At 37.3% G+C, this 22,944-nt stretch overlaps 1 protein-coding gene across 3 annotated transcripts in view; it reads right to left on the minus strand.

Moving 5' to 3' along the window:
* Nucleotides 1–17,922, minus strand: part of ATP13A3 (ATPase 13A3) — a 42,052-nt gene extending 24,130 nt beyond the window's left edge. For 2 of the 3 annotated variants that reach the window (XM_027650531.1, XM_027650529.1), the window contains exons 1-11: nucleotides 17,884–17,920; nucleotides 13,400–13,493; nucleotides 11,340–11,513; nucleotides 10,406–10,576; nucleotides 10,021–10,091; nucleotides 7,333–7,413; nucleotides 5,530–5,599; nucleotides 4,545–4,679; nucleotides 3,673–3,745; nucleotides 2,809–2,940; nucleotides 1,635–1,814 (exon numbers count right to left, since the gene is read on the minus strand). In XM_027650531.1, coding sequence (XP_027506332.1) covers nucleotides 1,635–1,814; nucleotides 2,809–2,940; nucleotides 3,673–3,745; nucleotides 4,545–4,679; nucleotides 5,530–5,599; nucleotides 7,333–7,413; nucleotides 10,021–10,091; nucleotides 10,406–10,576; nucleotides 11,340–11,513; nucleotides 13,400–13,450 — 1,138 coding nt within the window. In that variant the 5' untranslated portion in view covers nucleotides 13,451–13,493; nucleotides 17,884–17,920. Of the gene's footprint in view, nucleotides 1–1,634; nucleotides 1,815–2,808; nucleotides 2,941–3,672; nucleotides 3,746–4,544; nucleotides 4,680–5,529; nucleotides 5,600–7,332; nucleotides 7,414–10,020; nucleotides 10,092–10,405; nucleotides 10,577–11,339; nucleotides 11,514–13,399; nucleotides 13,494–17,883 lie in introns of all 3 variants that reach the window. The other variant, XM_027650530.1, reaches the window with a different exon arrangement.
* Between the last annotated feature and the right edge of the window lie 5,022 nt (nucleotides 17,923–22,944).

A 22,944-nucleotide genomic window follows, 5' to 3' on the forward strand; every position in this document is an offset into this window, starting at 1 on the left:
AATACATTTAGCTCATCAGTATTTTATGTGTATTTCAGCTGTAACATCAAACATGTCATGTTAAAGGTTTAACTTCAAAAGTACTGTCACTACAGTCCCAGCAGATCCATCATATATCCTGGTTTATGACAAGATTAGGACTACATGCCTTTGCACACAAGCAGATGGAGTTCTGCTTTCCCAGAATTCTTTTAAGGACTACATTTTCTATTATCTTCAATTTGAGGCATCACCCTCTCTCAGATAAAAGGATCTTTACTTGTATGTCACTATGCAAGGGTTACTTTTGTTCTTACTATCAAATATCTTAGGAACAAGAAGCTACAAGTGCTGTGACATCTATCCAGCTCTTTGGAGAGGGAAATTCCCTACTTGCCTAAAAGCTGTCCCTGCAAACCAGACAGAAGAACAAAGGATTTTATATCACTTTGCTCCTCTCTTCATATATAGTCATAGCAAGAAAAGCATACTTCTCCATATGTAAAACCTGAACAAAGTCCACAGAGCTCAATTCATCCTGTTTACAACAGGAGCCAACTCACTGTCACAGGCAAAGAGCAGACTAAAAACATGACTTCAGATGTCAGGGGAGTAGGACTCAGCATGTTGGAAGCAGCTACAATTCTCCCTGTAAGGGTTACAGACCATGGTATCAAACTTCAAAAAAAAGTGTTATCCTTCCTGCAGAGCAGAAGGAATACAACTCCAGCAGCTCAGTTCATTTCTGTTGCTGTTGGGGATCACCCAGCTGTGTGTGCACTTCAGGCTGCGCTCATGAAACTTCTTATTTAAGAAACAAAACAAGTTGAGATGGACATTATTAAAGGGCAGATGTGTTCAAGGAAAGAGAAATATTTCTTTGAAAATAAAGACTAATAAAAGCCCCTAGAAATATATCAATGTAAAAAAAAATAAAATCAGAATATTTAGTGCTAAAATAGACTAACAGAAGGTCAAGAGAAGACACCAGAGAAAGAAGAGGTTAATTAGGATGAAGCAATTTAGTGGAAAACTTGCTTTAAGTAGCAGTCTAGTCAACATTTTCTTCTATTCAATTCTATTGTACCTTGGATTATAGCTTGTGTTCATTTATTTTGTACTAATTTTCTTACGATGATCTTTGTAAAGCAGAATCCCACAACTATGTTAGCCTGTGCAATTGTTTTTAATAAAACATCTGTATTATTTAACCCCAAATCCCTTACATATTAGTATGAATAAGCATTTCTGTAGACAGAGAGATGAAACTAATTTTTCTACGCAAATGCCATGTGCTTTGACAAAACTGTGGGTAAAGAAAAACATTAATCAGCTATTCCCCACTACCCCCCCAATCTGATGGTATGTCAAACCTTTTCCAAGAGACCCACATAGTTCAACCAACACACTATAGAAGACATCTAAAGGGCCTGAAAATGCATTCAAATACATTTTAAATTGATGCTGAAGACTGATTCCTTTTCTTGCTTGTCATTAATACTCTCCAGACCACCTAGTTCCATCACTGTTTTAAGACATTTATCAAATTAGTTGGGGCATACTCCTTTATCCAAGCTTAACAGTATCAGCCAGTTGACATACACCTTACAAAAGGGAGTAGTACATTAACAAGTGACAAACTTAGCAATCAATACCTGTTCTCACTACCAGAGCCTTGACCAACTCTCCAGTGTAGAACCGGGTTTGAATGACATTGGTTCCACAGAACAGAGTGTGCCGTTTGTGCACTTCAGGACTGTAGAGTTCATCTCCCATTGCTTTTGGATATTCTGAAGGATTTGGCAGATTAATCTTTGTGACAGGAACACTTTCACCTTAAATGGAAGAAGAGTCTCTAAGCAAGATCAAAGAAGGACATTTTATCCTTCACAACTACAAGTAACACAATATAATCTCACTTCACCAGCACAGAGGCAGATTATGGGAGCAATCTTCCTTCCAGCACGTTATTAGACAGTCTCTCACCTCTTAGCCTCAGCTCACCAGATTTCTTACTCAAATGCTATTTATTTAACTCTATTCCTTATTCACCAATACAGCTTTTGTGCCTCTTACTTCAAATCACATAGGTGTAGAATACAGTTCATTGAAAGAAACAGGACAAGCTTCCTTATCTTGCTGAAAAGTATCACCCCATCTTTACTCAGAAAAATTAGAAGCTGAAGAAAATTACTCGGTTCCTTTGGTGACCAAGTGCACACAAGCTAGGGCTGCAATCCATTTTTATCAGTTGCTAGCAGCAGCAAGAGGCTCAAGTATATTCAAAAAAATTGAACATGATAAAACACAATCTCTGAACTACAGTCCTCTAAAAGCTGTCAGTTTGGGTAGATTATCCTAGGAATAATACAAAGTCCATCCTACTCACTGATATGTTCTTCAAACACATCAGGTCCCTGATTTCAGCGTATGCAGGCACAACTTGAGATAATAATTTCTGGTTTTAAATACAATTCTATTCACTACCTTCATTCTTGGAAGAAGTTAAAAAGTTTGGGCAAAAATTTTCTGAAGAAGCAATGCTGTAGAATTCAAACTGCACTGAGAACACCAAGTGAAAAGGCAGGAAGGCAAACTATCACAAAGAAATCTTTTCAATAAGAAACCATATTTGGACTGCCAAACAGCACCAGGCTGCTGTTGCAGACAAGCAGAACACAAGTATATACATATTTAGGAGTATGTGTAATTGCAAGAACAGATACATTTCAAGCAAAATAAACATATCCACTTCTGCTAGTACATACTGCAAGTAAAGGATAAACACAGGTATAAACTAATACATTTAGCCATGCAAGCTTACTTTACCTGTTAGCATACTTTCATTTACAATGCAAGTACCACTGAGAAGTAGTGCATCACAGGGCATAATTGTCCCATTAGATGGAATCAACATGGTATCTCCAGGCACTAGGTCGGTGGAAAGGATTTCTTCTATTTCTGAGTATTAAAACACAAAAAAGTTTACTTGAAAATAGCCACCATCTACAAAATCTGATAAAGATCCTCACAGCCAAGATCCAGGTGGTGACAATTAAGACTACATTTCATTAATGGCATGAAATGATTTTAAAAATATATAGAAAAAGCCATTGATAAGCCCAATTCCATCACAAACACATGACTTCAGTTCATCATAACAAATGAAAGGAATCAAGCTTGTACAAGAGAGACTAACAATTAACTAGTGTCACTTCAGTAAAAAGACATGAGTCCAACACAAAGGTATGTCTTACAAAGCAATATCACACACCACAAACCAACTTTAACTGCTGTGGTATCCAAATGAGCAGAAGTCCAGAAACGAACGTGCAGCCCTTGCTGGGTAATAAACTGTAATGGAGACCCAATGCATGCACATCTTTAAGCCAAGAAAGAAACTACAATGAAAGTTGTTACATTAAGTGGAATGGTAGAGAACGAGAAACAGGAAGAGGACAAGCACCTAATCTAGAACAAACCTGATGCTCACTAAAAATACCATCCAGAAGGTTAATCCCGAACAGATTACGCTACCTACATTCCACTCTGCAACTTCTCCTTTTCCCAGGCAATTTGCTAAGAAACTCAAACATTTCAATCTGGTCAAAGAAAGAACAGATGCACGCTCACTTTACACTCACACTTCATGAACAATTTAAATTCAACCTTCCAAACACCTGTGAAATTTACCTTGGTTTCCTCTGCAGACAGAAACCCTTACAATGCTGTGAGCTGCTACCATGTCATGTAACATAACATATTGCTGCAAAGGGAAGAAAAGACTGTTATTGAAAAGCATAGCTTGTCTTCTTCTAAATGTACATTCTAGCTCTACAAGTAGAAGCGATGAGATTCTGTAATAACATTGTTTAACAACAAAATGTTACTCAAAACATTCTCTTGGACATAATTTAGAAAACTTATGGGCAAATAAAATTTGAGTGCATCAACCTGTACAGGCTCCTATTTCAAACAGCACTCTGGAAGCAAATATATGCTGTCATGCAAAATGTTATAAAAACATTTGGTCATTCACATACAAAAGAGAAAGCTGCAGTAGTTGTACGAACTTGAATTAAGGTAAGAGGGCTTTTTTCCCCCCTCTGGTCTGAATTCAGAGATTGCAGTTTAAGGATGATTACTACTTTGATTTCCATCAGCTACAGCTAAGTCTACAAAGAAAGCTGAATGACCAATTTAACACATCCACACATTACACCAGTGCTCAGCTCTGTTGGGCTTTTTCAAACAGAAGCAAACAATGCAAGACAGAATCCTCTGTCAATACAATTTAGTACATAAACTTGTGTCCAGCTTTTATTTAAGTAGGGTAGTGTTTCTGTTACCTGAGGCCAACCTACTGATTCATCACCATGGAAAGTTAGCAACAGTCTCAAAGAAAACTGTAAATCCAAATTCTTTCAGCTCAAAAAGGCAAAATGTGTAACAATATTCTACCTGTATAACTCTGAAAAATTCTTTAAGATTTGTAGGCAATTTCACAGTAAAATAAGGTAATCAGTAAAAATCCAAAAAGATGTATCTGTTTTCTTTGAACTTACCTTTCTAATGGTGTAGAGTGAGCTAACAATGGATATTACAGACATGATCACAATTGCTAATGCATAGTAGTGATACTCATCAGTGATCCACAATATCACACTGAACAACTGGAAAATGTAAAAAGGGTTGAGAACCTAGAAGAGTGACAGAACATTGAAGTTACACCAAAAGGTCACATGGGTTCTCCATTAGAAGACAGTCAGAATTATCATCCTCCATGAAGCAGACAAACATTTCAGTTTTTTATACATAATTTTTGTCTGTTCTGCCAAGCTGATCCCACTTTTCCACTACTTCCTTGACCTCCTGAAAGCACATTTCTCACTAAAATAATACACAAATGCAGATTTTGAAGACTGTATGCATTTTCCCCTACTCTTCAAAGCAAAATGACAGGAACATCTGATGTACTTTCAGTGATAATTCTTAAATGAATTGGGATTTTATTTTCTATTTCTTATTAATAAATGCACTGATACCTCAAGTTCTTACTCTGTTATTTCAGGTTGGAGAGTTTCTTTGTTCAAAATTCTATTGTGCATTATTACAGCACATAGATAACAAGCCAGTTATTCAAATCCACCTGATACAAAGAAAATGGAACCAATCCAACAGAAGTATAAACAACACCACATATGTTGTAATATATGATACCTGGGCTCCTCATGGAGAACACTGTCATTTTATGTGTTAAATTAACTAAAAAAATTAAATAAGGTGCTGACCCTTTCCAAGAATTCTGACACGTTTTCTAATGTCCTTGCTAAGGCATCAGGTTGTGAACTCTGAAGAGTTTACAGCTAAGGCATCTTAGAGCCTTAGTTCAAAGGAGAGATGAAGAGGTCAGTAAAAATCATCCATATAATTTTGTTTTACAGTGCTGGGCTCTGGGGAAAGGTTTCCAATAGTCAGTAGTCACTGCACTTACAGTAACTTTCAATGATATAGGTTTTTTTCTTTAATTTGTTAAAGAAAAGATCTTACCTCCTTAACCAGAAGCTTAAAAATGGAAGGCACTTTCACAGCAATTTCATTTACTCCATAGAATGCTTTTCTGTATCAAAAAAGAAAAATAGCAAAAAAAAAAGGTAAGATTTTTATTAGGAGTCTTACTGATGTGAAAGTAATAACACTACTACGGGAAAGTATAACATATTACTAAATCTGTGGCTCCTTTTATTTATCATATTGTTTCAAAAGGTGCTTATCAGAAAACATTTACATGGTGAGATGTTCCAACACAAAGGTAATTATTTTATACTTCAATTTAAACTGTAATTTTAGGTTCTTTCATAACAAGATTTTCCTGTGTATAGGTCCAGTGTTATTAAATATGTCATTCCGAAAGCCAGTGTGTGATTCTCATTAAACTAAGCTCAAACGAGTGTTATCTCTTACCCTACAGTTAGACACAGTTTTCAAGGTCCTGTATCTTACTTTTATTCTTAGAATGAAAAAAGGCAAATCATGAAAGGAGGAGCAAGAAACTAAGTTCTGATGGGATCCAAGATGGTTAAATCTCAGTGATGTGAAAAAAGTCTTAAAATATGATCTTAGGGGAAAGGCTTTTATTGTAGCAAAAGACACAAACTGCCAGAAAATGAAATGATGAGCAAGCAGATGCTTTCATATCTTAACCTCTAAGAAGGTCTCATTTTCCAAAAAATCAGCCAGGAATGCAACAGAAACTATTCTAGTTTTGGTACTGTATCAGTGAATTAGAATACTAACAATAAATATCACAACATATACTCCACCTTGCTGTTCACAACTGAGAACTAAGAAATCCCTGAACTACATGCCATTAAATTACATTTTAAGACCTTTCTTCTAGACTAGGTTCTTCTCTACCTATGCACTTCATCTGCGTTACTTGACAGGTATATTTACACCATCAGTCTAAAGCAGCATATTAAAACAGTAATTATTATTTCTTGACAATCATAATTTAAAGAAAAAGTGGAAAATGCATTTAGCTCCAACCAACCAGAGATAGAGCCACATAAGCTATGGGACACACTTCAAAGTCCTAAGACCTGGGAAGCATCAGACTGTTCTTCCTAATAATCAGAAACTAGTTGCAGTTTAGGTCAGGTTTGCTACTTCCTGGCATCCAATAATCCTTATTAGTCATCTAGTACACTATCCCCTATTTCACAATGACCACTAGAAGAAACCAAGAAGCAGCAGACTGATCTTGCTCAACTTTCCCTTTGAGCTGTCAACAATCTGCAACTTGAGGCAAGCAAGAACCTTTCCAGCTAAACGACTCCTGATGGACTTTTCCACTGGGCATCAGTCTATTTGCCCCTGAACCCATACACGCCCTTCAACAATGACAGTATGTTGTGGTAACATTTATGCTGCTTAAAGGTGAGTTATGTGGAAAAAATAACTACATTGTTTTATATCAACTGCCAAATTTCACTGTACACCTGTCAAAGTGGTTGAAAACAATGTTAGCTAATCTTTTTGTACCATCATCCTATTTCAAAATGTTAAGCACTAAATAAAATTTCAGAAATATATTCTGAATTACTTTAATCAATCCAATTCCCATGGTCAGTGTTGCTTGAGAAAAGTAAGTCAATGTAATATCAGAGTCTAGTTCCTACTTAATCTACAGGTAAGAAAAACAATGATTTCATATATATAACAGCCTTCTTTGAAGAAGTGTAGCAGCCTGTCTGCAAACACTGTTCACTCTATTGCCTCCTAGTTTTGTTAGTACTCTGAGCACAGGTAATGGAACAAAAACAATTCTTAGCTCAAATACTGTAATATTACCTGTAATCATGCATTTCCTTTGTCAGTCCTGTGCTGTGTTCGTTGTGAATTGCAGAGCAGAATGTAGACTCATCTAGACCTCTGAGTAAAGGAAAAAGTCAATGAGTTATTTAAGAAACCTGATATTTATAAGTAAGTCTTCAGTAACTCAAAAGAGTTAGGTCTTTGCCAAGAGGTGCACTGCATTATAAAACAACCAAGTCTATGTTTTAAGCTGTTTTTGTCAGAACTGTAGTTACTAATGAAACATTAACAGCAGATTTTTTTGTTGGCATGTCTTACTCTGCAGGATAGGCATACCTATTTCAAGCAAAAATGAGACACACTTAAAAAAATGAAGTAAAATACTTGCATAACTAGTACTCAAAGGCCTTTAAAAAGTGAGCAATCAATATGCATTAATATTTCTTCAAATTATCTTCATTTGATTCTAAGCAGTAATGGAAGTATTTTAGAAATAATTATTAGTCAATTTATTAAATAAATCTGTACCACAGCTACTTTGCAGCATCTTGCTATCAAAATGCTGTCCATGACCAGGAAAAGTACAGTCTACATTTTCAGTTCTTTCTTGACACCAGAAGACTCATCTTCACAGGACTTTTCTACACGCTATGAAAGCGAATGCTGTACTTTAGAAGATCTGCAGATAAGCAATCACATCTGAAACATCATTATGTTTGCACTTATGGGATCATTTTAACTACCCAACTCAGTAAATCAGACAGTATCATGCCCAATATCCAGGCATTTTCTCATGGACATACTTTGGATGCACAGGAAAATATTACCTTCTAGCAGGATGTTCTCTGCTTTTTACAGTACTGGTACAGACTGAATTCCCAGGGCATTAAAAAAAAGAAATCCCTGTGTGCACACAGTTTATTATATAAAGCACTCATCAACCCACTCAGAGACTCAGTTGACACTAGCTAAAACAAAACAGACATCCAAGGTCAGAGTTGCATCCTCTTTGGCTTTGTGACCAAGTCTGATTTAGTTTAAGAACAATTACACTTGCATTTCCTGTGTTTAAAACAGTGATCTTAATATGATGGTAATATAAAAACAATGACATGAAACTCAAGCCTCTCATAACTGAATTAGTTGCCCAAGAAATCTTAATTTGCCTCCCTTCTGTGTTGTGCTACATCTTTCATTATGTAATCAAACTGTTCTGTCCCTGGGTACTTGTATAAGCAGCTGCAGAGAGTGAATCCTCTCCATGATGCAGGACTGTGCTTAGATCACAAGCACAAGTGTGTTGCCTGCCTTACAGATTTTACTTTAAAGGCCTTTGTCTCATATACTCTCTCTTCTCGAGTATTAACTTGATTCTCTACCATGTTATTAGGTAATACTAACTTTTGGTTTATACACATAAACTGAAGAGCAGAATAAGAAAATGTATCTTGGCAAAGGACAAATTTTTAAGACTTCTGTCAGATTATTTATCATTTATAAGCTCAGTTATTATTTTGCATGTGGTATCCAATACTTCACTAAATGACCATTCACTTTAGAGAAAAGTTATAGGAAATTGGCACTTTTATCTGACCTTGTGAAAAAGCGATTTAGTGCTCTAACAATATCCAGAGTGTCTCAGATCCAGCTTTCTCCTCTTTATTATTCAATAGCTAAATAATGATGTCCAGCTCAGCTACTGTACCTGACTAAACAAGTGGTCAGGCTCAGCCATGGCTAATACATCAAACAAATGAAAGTCTGGCTTATCAGCAAGAATGTGATTGAATAAATGCTCACATAACTTCACAGGCATATCTGAGATTTTTTCCAGGGCTTATAAATTGACTGAGTTATCACAAGAACATCAAAAGGCACAGTCAAACAGCCAACAAATGCCAAGTTTTAAGTCAGTGCTTTAATGCTAAGGAACAACATTTTTTTCTAAACACATGGAGTCATATGATTTTTTTCCAATACCTGTTCTTAACATACAAGTAAAGTTTCTTAATCTCATCTGTGGGAAATGTTCCCTTCGAACAGTTTAATTTAGGAACACTATAGGCATGAAAACAGGACTTTGTAATGCAAAATGACAAGTGTCACTACCTGCACCACTGTAATTCATGGGAAGCTTAACATAAAAAATGCATACAAAGCTTTTAACTATTTACACATGAATTGAGACATTTCCACCCTTCCAGAGCAGGATTGCTCAGTTTTGTAACTGCTTGTGTTATGATCATTTCTTTAAACTGTTTTAATTGCTGATAACTTTCCATTTCATTTGCAGCAGACCTACACAAAGATGAGCAACAACATATTTGGTGAATTCCCCTTCTCCCTTTGGGTCCATCTCAGCAGCAACACAAAAAATGTAATTTATTCCATCAGAAGCAAACTTTTTGAGAGTTTACAAAAGTACAACTACTATCTATAAACAGGTGCTCTGATTTTCAAATAGGACTCCAAAAACAGGCAAAAAGCCTGCAGAGGCATGCAGTTTGTCACCCTGCAGGAATCATGCTTGATCAAGGCAGATCAAACAAACACCTTTCTTCCAAACTCACACCGACTTAAAATCTCCCTGTGCTCACTCTGGTTCAAACAAAGACTCAGTGACCTAAAACAGCTTCTCCGAATATGACACCAATTTTCAGCATGTTCTGTTGTACCTTTTAAAAAATGTCTGAAGCACAACACAAAAGCAAAAGGTATTCTTACCGTACAACATCAAAATTCTGAACTGAATCATTCCAAAAATACTTCACACTGTGATGCGTGAAATAACGAATCTGCAAAGGCAACAGACACAGATATTAAAGTGGCACCACTCAACACCTCTCCTCTGACTGACTTTATTCTGGGCAGCGACAGTAAGTGAATGTAGAAAAGCTTCACTGAAAAGCAAATACTTTTCTTTCAACATAATCTTTCAAGCATTCCACAGTTTCCAGTAAAAGGTTATTGAGAAGATTTGTGTTCCACCCAAAGAATGAGTTAGCCTTCTAGACAAAAGTAGAAGCTCACGTGTGCTGTATTGTGTTTACTCTCAGCAGTACTTGAGATACCTGATAATTAGCAAGCACAGTATTGCAGGTGTACTTACAGGTAAATATTTTTTCAAATCGTTTTTATTCTCTTCTGCAGCAGATTCACAGAAATGAACAGCATGGCCATTTGAAACCTTGTGTGCTATAGGGTTAGGATTCTGTAAAGGACTGGCTCCCAAAGAAGGCATAATGCGAACCTTTGCACAAAACCAGATCTTGAATTCATCCTTAAAAAGAGGGGGGAAATGAGTTATTTGAAACAGCATTTAAACAGCATTTTACTACAACAGCTGTAGCAAAATGTGTCAACTGCAGATAAAAGATTAGCAGAGCCCACCCATAATTACAGAACATATCCCCAGTATCAGCTACCTTAGGAATAATTTTCTTTCCGCAATTCTAAAAGCATATTTTTTGCAACAAAAGATCTACTTTTTGTAAGCAATGAGTCTTGGTATCTGAAGGTTGACATATTCAGGCCTTCACAATTACTCTGTAGTAGGAGGAACTATGGGATTGCTGCACCCACCCCACACCTTCTGATAACTGAGGACTAAACACAAGATCATAACCAGGGACTACACATAGCAATTGTGCAGGAAGAAAATGTCTTGAAATCAAACCACACTGAGGTCAACAGTTACACATTATTTCAACAAATATATCTTTGCTGAACAAGGGAGAGGAAACCTGCAAACCACATTATCAGCTTATATGAAAAAGGTATCCGTTCTGGAACTTTTGATGACAACAGCATTCATGTATTTAATTCTTAAAATGGAAAGCTAAAGACTTTCTTTGTGCTATGTCAGCTACAAACAGCTGTCAGTCTTCCCATACAGGCAGTAAACCTACATACAGTACCAAGGAGTAACAATTCTGCCGTGCTGTAAAACACAACCAGGTCTACACTGCAGGCAAGGATTTGTGTATTCCAGCAAGCAGGAAGAGGGATGCCAAAGAACTGCAAACCGGGAGAAGCAGACTTACAGTTGTTCTCAGCAGAACCACTTCACAGTCCTTGAGCGTAGTCCTTTTGCACGTTGCTTTCACACGCCACTGAGGCATCCAGTAGAGGAGGAGGAGAAGAAATCCACCAGAACAGATCACTCCTACAGTAACTAGCACCAACTTCCAGCGACACAGATCATAGCCATAGATCTCCTGCATGGAAGCAGAAACAAGTAACAATGACCCTTTTAACTACTCTGGCTCGGGATGCCAACATTAATTTTTCATAGCACACAGTATTTAAAGAAAATCAAATTTCAAAGCCATTTTCTCTTCTTGCTTTTCTGGGGGAAGGAAAGATTTAAAAACCTTTAGTACATGGTGGAGTGGCAGCAAAAAGGAACACTGTTTTGCTCGGTCAGAAATACAAACATCAGTAAAAGCCTGACAGAGGCAGATCACCCACACAGTGCGAAACATTTCACTGCAGTACCTGGTTCCTCTCTGCACTGCTCCCTAAGGACTGAGGCTGCAACATAACCTGCCTTAACTCTCAGTGAACGACATTTTTGACTGTGACACAGCACAGGTCACTAAGCATTTAAGAGTAAAAGCATGTGGTTTTGTCAAATGCTGATTTTACAACATTAGCATTTGATTAGCTATCACATACACTTTTGAATTACCACTGCAGGCTGAATTTCATACTTTCTAAACAAACCTGTAAATACATTTATCAAACGCTACTTTTAGTGGTTTATTTTGCCTGCTATTTAACAAGAAATGCTACATTATAAACTGCAAGTCACACTCAAAGGTTCTGTAACTTTTACCAGCTACAAAAATCCTCTTCTCCCACTAAAAACCTCAAAGTATTCAGTGTGCAAGCACCAACTTAACTTGATGACAGCCAGGAAAAGAAAATAATTTAGTGACTTACTGGATGCTGTGTTACATTCCTGACTTTCACATTACATCATTAGATTATATTTCCTGCTGTAAAAGGGCAATGAAGTTTCCCATTGAGTCCCACCCATTGTTCACATTGACATCAACTTTTTTGCAATTTTTTTTTTTACTTTTCATTAAACAGTATTAGAAGTTGTTTAAACTCCTTCCCTAACAAAAGGCTTTTCAAAAAATTTGTTTTGCCACCTTCTCAACTGACAAAAAAGCAGAGATAAAGCCCAATCCCCCAAAACACTTCTTAGCAATAAAAATCGGAGGGTGAAAGACAGTGGGAGAAGTTAATGCCTCTTTTTAAGGCAAAATTAAATTATTTCCTCCAAAAAGCAATTATTTGAGTGATGGGGCCATAAGCATCTCCTGTTGTACAATGTATTTGCCTACTCTCTGTATTAGAGCTGTCTGGTGAAGAGCAACTTTTCCCAGTTGTGTGCACAAGGATGGAATAAAGACTTTAATTCACAGAAACTTATCATTTCTTAAAAAAAAAAAAAAATCCCTATATACCCAAATGGACTAGAAATTTACAAGTCAACTTCTGGTATTTTCCTGTCAAAGCCTATTTCTGCATCTTCCAGGACAAACGGTAAGAGGTATCATTGCTCCAGTAGGAAGCAAAGTTTATGTGCTACCAAATACCCACAAAAGTTCTTGTCAGGTGCTCAGAAGTGGGTCTTATCTGCATAAACAAAAATATGCAAGAGTATGCATAGTACAGTCATGTTATGAAGCGTTAACCTGTTCTAAATGATAAGAAAAAAGTTCCAGGATTTGGAGATGAAAAACAAACAAACAAACAAAACCAAACAATCACCACCAAAAAAACCCACAACCCACTTCTTTTCCATTTTCATTTTAAAAAAGAAATGTTAAGTACCAAAATGTGTTATCTATTGGACTAGTGACCTCAACCAGCATCCAGAACGTTTGCAAAGGCTTTCAACAAAAACCTGTCCTATGCCAAGACTAGATTTCTTAACAACAAAAAATATTATCACAGATAATCTTATAAAATTGATAAATTATTTATACTGAGACAGTCCATTTCCTGATGTAATATGCCCACTTTAGACAGAAAACTCTGAAAATGTGTTTCTTTCATTGTATAAAAATAGAGGTACAGAATTCATTACCATCTCATCTTCCTCTGTTTTATTGACATATTTCTTTTCTTCTTTCTCCATGTTTAGTATGATATGGAACTTCTCGACTTGAGATATGGAAGACCTTCAACAACAAAAGAATTAAAAATTGATGCAACATCACTGATTTTATTCCTAAGTTTGAGGTTGTTTCAAGTTAACTTTCTGTAAGTGCATACACATACATAAAACACTGCCAAATATTAATACAGATCTTAAATTTGCACTGTTACTAGTTTCCAGAAGTAATGATCCAAGGAGCTCTATAAAGCTTTAAAATTGAACACAGGATGAATATAAGTGAAATACTGCAGAAACAGCAGGCTTGGAAAGAGGGGGAGGAAGCTTGTATCAATTTCACTAACATTCTACATGCAGTAAGCAGTTTTTGGTACATTCTACAAGCTTCATGATGGAAATGTAAATTAAACTTGTAAAAAGAAGCTTAAAAGTAGGTCAATATTACACATTTGTATTACTCTTATGTAATAGCGTCAATCAGATGCTTTCAGAAGCTGGGCTATCCTTCGAGGGGAAAGGCACTGTACCCCTGAGATGTGCATTTCTCATCCAAGCAAACAAATAGGTACATGCTAAAAAAGGTTTGGTCCCCAGTTTAGTATTTCTAAATCAAGACATGCTCAATGGTCAATCTTTCCCCTTCTTTCAGTATTCAATTTGTATCAAAAGGTTCATTTCTCTTTGTAAATCTCTCACAGTTGCTGATCTTGAGGTGCTTTGAGGACAGATTATAATCACAAGTTTCATGAATAGGGAAAGACATGAAAAAATATGAAGCTGTCTACGAGATGAATGTAGGGCACAGAGATCCTTATTGCAATAGGGGAAAACTACAAAGGCTACACCATACTGTGAGGCTCATCACAACTTTCAGCATCACATAAACAAGTAAAATCAAAAGTACCGTGTCAAAAAGCCAAATTTTGGAAATTAAAACTGCATCTAACCTTCATTTGGGCACCCCTGTCCTGATAATTGTGTACAATGTCTAATTAATGCACCCATATCATATTTCCACAGGACCAACTACCACAGTTAAAACCACTGAACAGCCAGTGCTCACCTGCCAAGACACGGATTAACTATAATTCTCTACACTGACATGGTACAGCCTTTGATTTTGTTTACTGCACTTACATAAATCTCTCAGAAAACAGCACTTACTACCACAGCATGTAACCAGTCCTCAAGTATTAAGTCATAGCACAAGTAGTTATTGTAATTGTGCTTTTTCAGGCTGTTATTAGTATTAGGTAGCACAACCATTACCAACTTATTTGCTGTCGTTAACTCCCCAACATTTTCACAAACCAAATCACCAGACTCCAAGTCAGATTCCCTCAAAGCCAGCCCTCAGATCCACGCACTTACGTTCATCAGCAGTGCCAACTTCAAGGGGTCCTTCCTCCCAACTCCTGCAGCTTATCAACATCATCACATCCTCATGTGTTTTCTGCAACCTAGCACCTCCTTTCCAGTTAACCCTACAAATGAAGCAGGAACCCGACAGAAAAGGTTTCTTTCGCTGCCCAAATCTAGGTCTCCTCAGAAATCCACTCCCGCTGTTAAATAAGGTCCTAGTAGAAGAAACACACACTCAAAGCAGAGAACTGCATCACTACACAGAGCTCAGTCTCAGGTGAGAAGCAGCTCAGCACTTCATAAATTGAGTGCTCAATACAGTTGGCATTTTATTCTGAATAGAAGGAAGCTAACTTGGCAACAACTGTCCCCTTTGACAGAAACACCAGCTCACATGCTCCTTGCCTTGTTAAACTGAAAATTTTCTATTGCTATTCCAACAGCAATCTATAATCTTACTGCAGATTTATTTGGAAATTAAACCACACAAGTCATGCAAATTCTAAACCACGCTTTTGCTTAAATTGCCCCTTTTCTTCACTAAGCAGCTTTTTATTCTGGGAAAGATATAGGTATATATGAAACCAGTTAAAAATCTGTCCTAAATCTACATGGGATTGCTAAAAAATCTCCTGAGGACAATCTTTGAATTAATCACATCAAACATTTTTATGTACACCATAAAATCACATTTTCAATCAAGAAGTCACGCAGCCAAAAAAAGTTCTGTGTATTTACAGAATTATACTTCTAATAGAGTTCACAGCTCCAGAAGAGAATTATTAGATTAATCATACTTGAACTAGTGTGCTCTTAAAAAAACACGCACTTTCCCGCTATAATATATGGTACCACCAAAACCAGTGCCTGCAGGCAGCACTCCAACTTGACAGACACACCAAGCAACAACTTGATACAGGAAAGCACCAGTGAGCAAAATATCTGCAAACAGATTTCAGATCAATTGATCTCAACTGGAATTTCCATATGGCCAACACGTCAGCACAGGCACATTATGGAACACCACAGCAGCACGAGAGAGAAGTGCAAATGCCTTCATTTGGGGCTGTTCCAGTACAATGAAGGAGCATCAAGTTGTGGGTCTGAAGAAGCACAAGTGGAAATCTCAGCACTGAGAACACCACCAATAATTCCTGTGATTCAATGAGTTCTATGAACACCTGGGTAGAATCAAACAGGGAATCCATGAGGAGCATTAGGAGGCTACTTTTGACTCGCATCATTAGCTCCATCTGCATTATTTTATACTCATCTACCGAGCAACCTTCAACTAACACACACATTCTCAACATTGCACATACTGCCAGTAATTTTCCAAATTAAACTCAAATTCAAATCTTTATACGTAGAAAACATTAGAGATATTTTCTCAGTTGATGGGTCATGAAAATAATTTCTTTTCCACAACGAAGAACAGCACTCTTTCTCCAGTTGTATCCCTTCCAGCACACCATCAGCACAGGCTCATCATCCAGAGTTCAAACAGGTAACTGCTTTGTTTGTCTCTCGCTGCCCTGCTGAAATTTGGGGTTGAACACCACCACAGGGACTCCACAGGGCTGCCCTCCTTGGGTGACTTTAGGCTGCTGGCTCAGACTGAAGGAATGTCACCAATTCAGAAAAGACTTTATCAATCTGCTTCTGATCTTTACTTTCTTCTATAATATGGGGGGAAATTAAACATTTAAACATTTAAATCTTTAATCAATGATTTAAATATGAGCCTTGGACTTTTCAGACCATGACAGAGTATGACATTTTACTGGTACTCAAATTGAAGTGAGGTTGAAATCCACTTGCAATAAGCAACATGGACAGAGGAATATCCAAATATAATGTGTCTTTGATGCACAGTATACGCTGCTGCTCAATTTCTCTCCAGTCCAAGTTCCCTGGAGTGAACAGCTGGAGAAATCCTCTCCCCCTTTAACAAACTGAAAATAGAAACCTTTACAAAAAAGGGGCTAAAACCAATGGAAATAGTGAAAGTTACTGTCACTCCATTCACATAATTTTTACTATTGTATAGCTAAGCATACTCTAGAGACAGAGATAGGAAATATCAAAAATGTTTGTAAAAGAAATGCTGCTTGCCACCAAGATCAAAAGAATGAAATCACTTCTAACATTTTAGAATAACTTAGGGACTTAATAAATTTAACAAATGGTCTAGAGATCAGGTGAACAGTGTCTGAACTGCAAGTACTTCTAAGAGAATACATTTGAGTCACAAGCTTAAGCAGTAAATCTGCAACTTTGCAAAATACAGCCTAAAACTAAATGCATCCCCCAGAGTGAAGAAAGTGGTGCACCTTTTCTGAATTACTACACCAATAGGTATTTGTTGTTCTAGCCTGACTAAACAACCAAGATACCAAGCAATTTTACCAAAATATTTATAGGCAATAAACATTTGCAGCAACAGTATAAAAGATGCAAGTGACTTTATGGCACGTCTATTATAAAGAAATTGTTTTAAAAACACCACAGCAAGTCTCAATCAGTACGCCTGAAGAGTTCTGCAAGCAACACTTCCAAAGGACTATTGGTTTACCTTAAGTCAGTTTTCTAACAGTTGGCATAATTAGTAAACTGCTTCAGTGTAAATTTTACCCTTAAAGTTTGATTTGGGAGGTAGGAAGCAAAGATATCTTCCTTCTGTTCTATTCATTTGTCCCAATTCCACAATCCTTACATATAATAATAACCTAACTCATTTATATACACATTGCTGCCATCAGTTTATTCTTCCAGTTTTTCATTATAAGTGGAAATTTAAAGAGAAAAATTTCAAGGTCTGTAAAAACTACAGCTTTCCTGCAATCAGTGGGTAATTTAAAACCCAAGTTTCTCAGATTAAAATATAATTTTTAAAGCTGAAGTCTAGTAAAATCCATGTGTGGATATTCACAAAAAATTATCAAGTTATTACATTTGCTTATGCTATGTTATCACCTGTCTGCTTCAAACACACGAGTAAATAAACTAACACATTTGTATCTTAAACACTCCCTATTTATTCTTTTCAGATATTTGCAAAAAATCCTGTGATAACTACGAGTTTCTCTTACCACCAAGCAGTCCAGCAGCTGTCCTCTCCACTTGCTTTTGTTACCATGAGTTGGCGAGGCAGTTCTTAATAACAGAGACCCTATCTACAAGGGAAGTCCTGACAAATGAACTATTTTGTCTAAAATCTAAAAAAAGTCTCCAAGGGCTTTTCAAACTGTTATCAAAAGATTAACATATCAAAGAAAATTTGGCACTGCTTGGAATGCTTTTTTTTTTTTTTCCCTCTTCCCTCCAGTGTGGCCAAACAATTGCAAGACTGTGGCCGGGCTGGCGCGGAGGCTGCGCTTCCAGGCATCAGCCGCCGGGTCCAGCTCCTTCTATTCAAAGGACAAATGCCTCACCAGGAGCCTGCAGACAGTTGCAGGTCCATGCACGAGCCCTGATACTATCTGTCCAGCTAAAAGCATGTGTGCTTTGGACCAAACCCTTCCTTGTATTTACAGCGGTTGCGAGTGAAGACAACAACATTCATTTTGAGGAGCTAATCGATGGCAAAGGCGGCACTTCAGAAATACACACATTTCTCACTCTCAGCATTTTACAGTTTATCACAGAGCATAAATGAAGCAATCAGACACACCAAATGAGATGACCTTTAGAGATCAAGTGCTACAAAGCAAAGAAAGGAAAGTTGGTCACTACCTGAATATCACAGAAGGAAGTTACTTCTCTGTACAAGACAAGGCTCAACCTGCTCTGCTTTGGCAAGAACACGAAGGGCAAACAAAGACATGTAGCAAGGCAGACAGAAAAAGCAGGAGACGTGCATGAGACAGGCCAAACTTCAAATCCACCTATGTGCAAAGATTAATATGAGTAAATCTTACCCAGCTCTCAATGTAATCACTGTCATTAAATAAATCAAACACTGTAAACTAATACAGGAAGAAAATTAAGACAAAAAAACCCTGACTGACCTGTCTAGAAAACAATCCTGGTGTAGATCAAACATGATTCATATTACTGACATCCTGATCTATTGTCTCAGCAAGTGACCTGCCTGGCTCTCCTGGATCCAAAAGGGCTACTGAAAAGGCTAAACCTCCTCTTTCAGAACTTATTTTCAATAAATGCATCCTACACTAAGAGACACCTTACAGCTCTGGAGTTGAAAATTAAGTTTCTAAACAGCTCAACGCCATTAAAAGCCTTTAAGATTTCTGAACTAAAAAACATTTTGGAAGTAATCTTCAACTGTATCCTGACTAGGTGCCAAAACACAGGAAAAAAAGGGGGTTTTTTTGAAACTAGAAACCCAAACATTATTTAGGTCACGCAGAAATTAAACATTTCTGCACTTTACCCCAATAAGGAATCAACCTCGCAAGGTAACAGACCTTACAAAGGCAATGTTTATCACCAGGGCTTATTCTTGTTCCAGTTACATGAGATTCCCACACACTGAAAGCAGTTACCAAATAGTCCATTTTTTCCAAGCATTATAGTAAAAGTTTTCTGGATTCATGCAATGGAGCTATAATGGAGATAAGAGAATTGCCTTATGTACACAAAACATCAGCTAATGCTCGATCTCTGCCATACTGGCAGTTATGAAATTAAACATGAAGAAATACTCAAACTAGAAGAGCCGTAACAGGCCAGGGAGAGGAATGAATGTATCATCTGAGAATATATTCCATTTCAAACTACACCCAGCTTCTTGGGAAAGATGAAAATTCAGCCTGGGCTATAGTCAACCATTAACAGAAGAGGATGGCAGTTCATTTTCCAAAGTGACTGAAAAAGACTGATTCTTTTGTCCTGCCACAGAAGCCACCTTTCCACATCACCTTATGAGGGCTGTGCACCAGGTGTTGCACAGGGCCATTTGAAACATCCATGGAGAATGGTGCTTTGGAAGACAGTTCTGCACTCAGGTCAAATGCCAAAAGATGCTCTGAATATTAAATGTATTTCAAATTTGAATGCTATAATATGCCCATATGCATATAAAATATAGTATCTCTTATCTAAGTACTGCAGTAAAAAACAATGAAAATTCTTCAAAATTATTCCAGAAAGATTAGGAACACCTTTCCCCCAGACCATGGAAACATTTCTCAGCAGACACAAAAAAATCTGCTCTTGACCCGAGATCTCTTTTGCATCTTGCTTAATAAGACCTCCTGGGCTGTACAAATTTGGCAGCACCGGCCATGCAAAGCTGCATTTGATACATCCACCTTCAATGCATCTTTAATATTTATCCTCAAGTCAGAATTGCCAGCAGGCAAGGAAAAAAGTTCTAGGTAGCTTAGGAGAACACGCTCCAGAAAAAGTGCACTTTTAAGTAGAGCTATAAAAATAGAAGGAAAAGTCTTATCAGCTATTGCTACTTGAGCTTGCAGCTCCTGCCCATGCCAACTGCCAATGAGTTCCACATACAATACCTGAAAAGCTGAATCTAAAACACTGGCTTCATTTAAAACGTGCTGTAACAATAAATAAATTGACAACGACACAAGGCTAAGAAAAAGAAAGGACCAGAAAAAAAGGAAGATTAAAAAATATTCACGAGCACATTCTTCTCAAAATGTAGCATATAATATGCTACACAAGCTAAAAATCCATCACCAAAAAGCAATTTTGAACACATTTCAAGTTTTCAAGACATGAAAACAAAATTTCTGCCCACAGTGTCTTGGACATAAGTCCCACATTTACTTTCCAGTCCTTCTGCTTTATATCCTAAGATATCCTATTTCAGCACCTATAAAAATAATGTACTATTTCCTAAAATTTCTCCATTGGTGGATTTTGAAACAGATGGGCAGAACCTGCAGCCACTCAGAATGAAAAAAAGGCTATTTTTAATAGACTTGCAATTAAAAAGCTAGGAGTCTATTTAAAAGGCTATAAGAAAGCTCTGCTAAAATGCACATTATGACATCACCAAACAGTGTGTTATCAGGATTCATCATTAGTCTCGTGACCTCCTCAAAAGAATGAGTTTCCAAGTTCTTTTTTATAGATTCTCAGTCTCCAAGGAGCTTCTGTACACAGGTGTGCCAGCACTCGGCATTTTTGCTGCTCTGGTGTGTGCCACTGCTGCTGTGACAACTCCCACTTCGTACCCAGGACCACAGCCATGGTTTGGGGCAGACGGGATTATGCTACACCCCGGACTTGGATGGATCCGTATGTCTGAGCTGCAGCACAATGCTAGAGACTTCTCACACCACCTGGCAATTCTGACACTATGCGGGAGAGTCTCTTTGCCTGTTACCAAAACATAAAACCCATGTCACTCAAAAACCACCTTGGAACAGAAACACAACCCTCCACAGGTGATATACACTTAGCCAAAGGTCCGGGGCTATCACTTTTTGTGTCCACAAAAAACAAAAGGTTATCACATTTACTCCAACATGCACTACCATGAGCTTACACGTGTAGTTTAAATGCACTTGTAAAGCTTTCAGTATTATTTGAACATATCTGTATTTTTACAAGCATGTGGTTAACACTACAAACACAAGAGATACTCTCCTTGAGAGGCACCCTAACCCCGAGAAATGCACCTTACAAAAATGGAAGCTGATGCAGTCTACAATTCTCCAGTACCTTGCAGCTGAACCCTTAAATACAAAGTTATCCACATCATGGACAACAGATGCTTGGGTAAGACATACAAACTAAAAGAACTATGGAAGATTAAAAATCCTCCAACTGTATTTTGAAAGGAGTTAAGGTTATAATTTGTACTACAAACAAAGCTTAACACTTTAGTCAACTAACCAAGCTCTAACAATAAGAATGACATAATAGTTTAATGAATACATGGAAATTTTACAAGTACACGAGCTAAATTTTAACAAAGCCCTCCACTCAATACCTATTTTATCACTTCCCATCTTGGGCTTTCTGTTATAATACAAGCTTTTGTTTCTGTGTTTAGGCTTAAGGAAGACCATTGTATCCAACAATCACCAAACCAAAATTGTATTTACATTTGTAGAGTGTATTCTTTTTAAAGTATATTTTTTGCAGGCTGTAATAGCAATTGCAATGTTTATAGTAGAGTACATGCTACATTAAGGAAAGATAATTCTACATCTAACAATAAACACAATTCATCATGATAACGAAGTATTATAGCCAATACTATACTCAAAACTTACTTTCTACCTGGTCTTCACATCACTATTCTCAGACCACTTAGAAATGTGTTATTAATGTAGCAGCACATGCACAAATTAAAGATAAATTAGAAGAGAACTCAGGAGAGCTGTTGGTCATCTCAAGGACAATTACACAAGATTTTACCACCTAACCTTTCAAGTATCTCATTTATCTGACTTCAGGCAGCAGCTACTCACATTAATGAAAATTTTAAACTGATAAATCAAGCACCAAAAGCCAAAATTGCCCAAAGCTTGTTCCCACTCTCAAGCTCACAGAAATAGTCTTTCCTTGTTTCCTTTTCAGGTTTCCAGATCTCCTACCTAGCTGCCATGAGGGAAAGAAGACCTGTCCCACAGTCAGGGAATACAACAAGGCATACATTTCTTTTGGATGCTTATTGTTTCTTTTCTCTCTTGGAAGAGTATTCCAGACATTTGGGTTAGAATTCACAGACTGACAACTGGGACAATGAAATGTTTTATTTATTCTTGGAAGAGAAAGTTAAGCTGTTTCAAATACCTTGGGCAAGGCATGGTGCCATTACACCCAGCATGAGTTTTCAATAGCTGAGCACTGAAGCTCTGTCCAAAAAAACATTCCTTTCTCACATGAGGCGTGAACTTTACTCGGTCCTTCTATCGGATTAAATAACCAACACTATTATGGTCAGATAATGGAGATGGCAAACATGTCCCATGCCAGCACCAAGAGACCCACAACCATTCTAGGGGAGAACTGGGAGTCCAAAGACCCAGACCCAGCAACAATAGGTCCTTTCAAGGAAGCATTTCCCCTCAGGGGCTGTGCCAAGAGCCCAACCTTTCCTGTGTGGCTGCCGCCTTATTGTGCGATGTAGAGTATCTGCTTCCTGGGATATATTTGCTTTTGTAGTATGGATGCTCAATAAAAGGAGGCAATGACTTTTTTTCCTCTTC

This window comes from Corapipo altera, unplaced genomic scaffold (assembly GCF_003945725.1).
Source record: "Corapipo altera isolate COAL_440 unplaced genomic scaffold, ASM394572v1 54, whole genome shotgun sequence".
Taxonomy (NCBI): Eukaryota; Metazoa; Chordata; class Aves; order Passeriformes; family Pipridae; genus Corapipo; species Corapipo altera.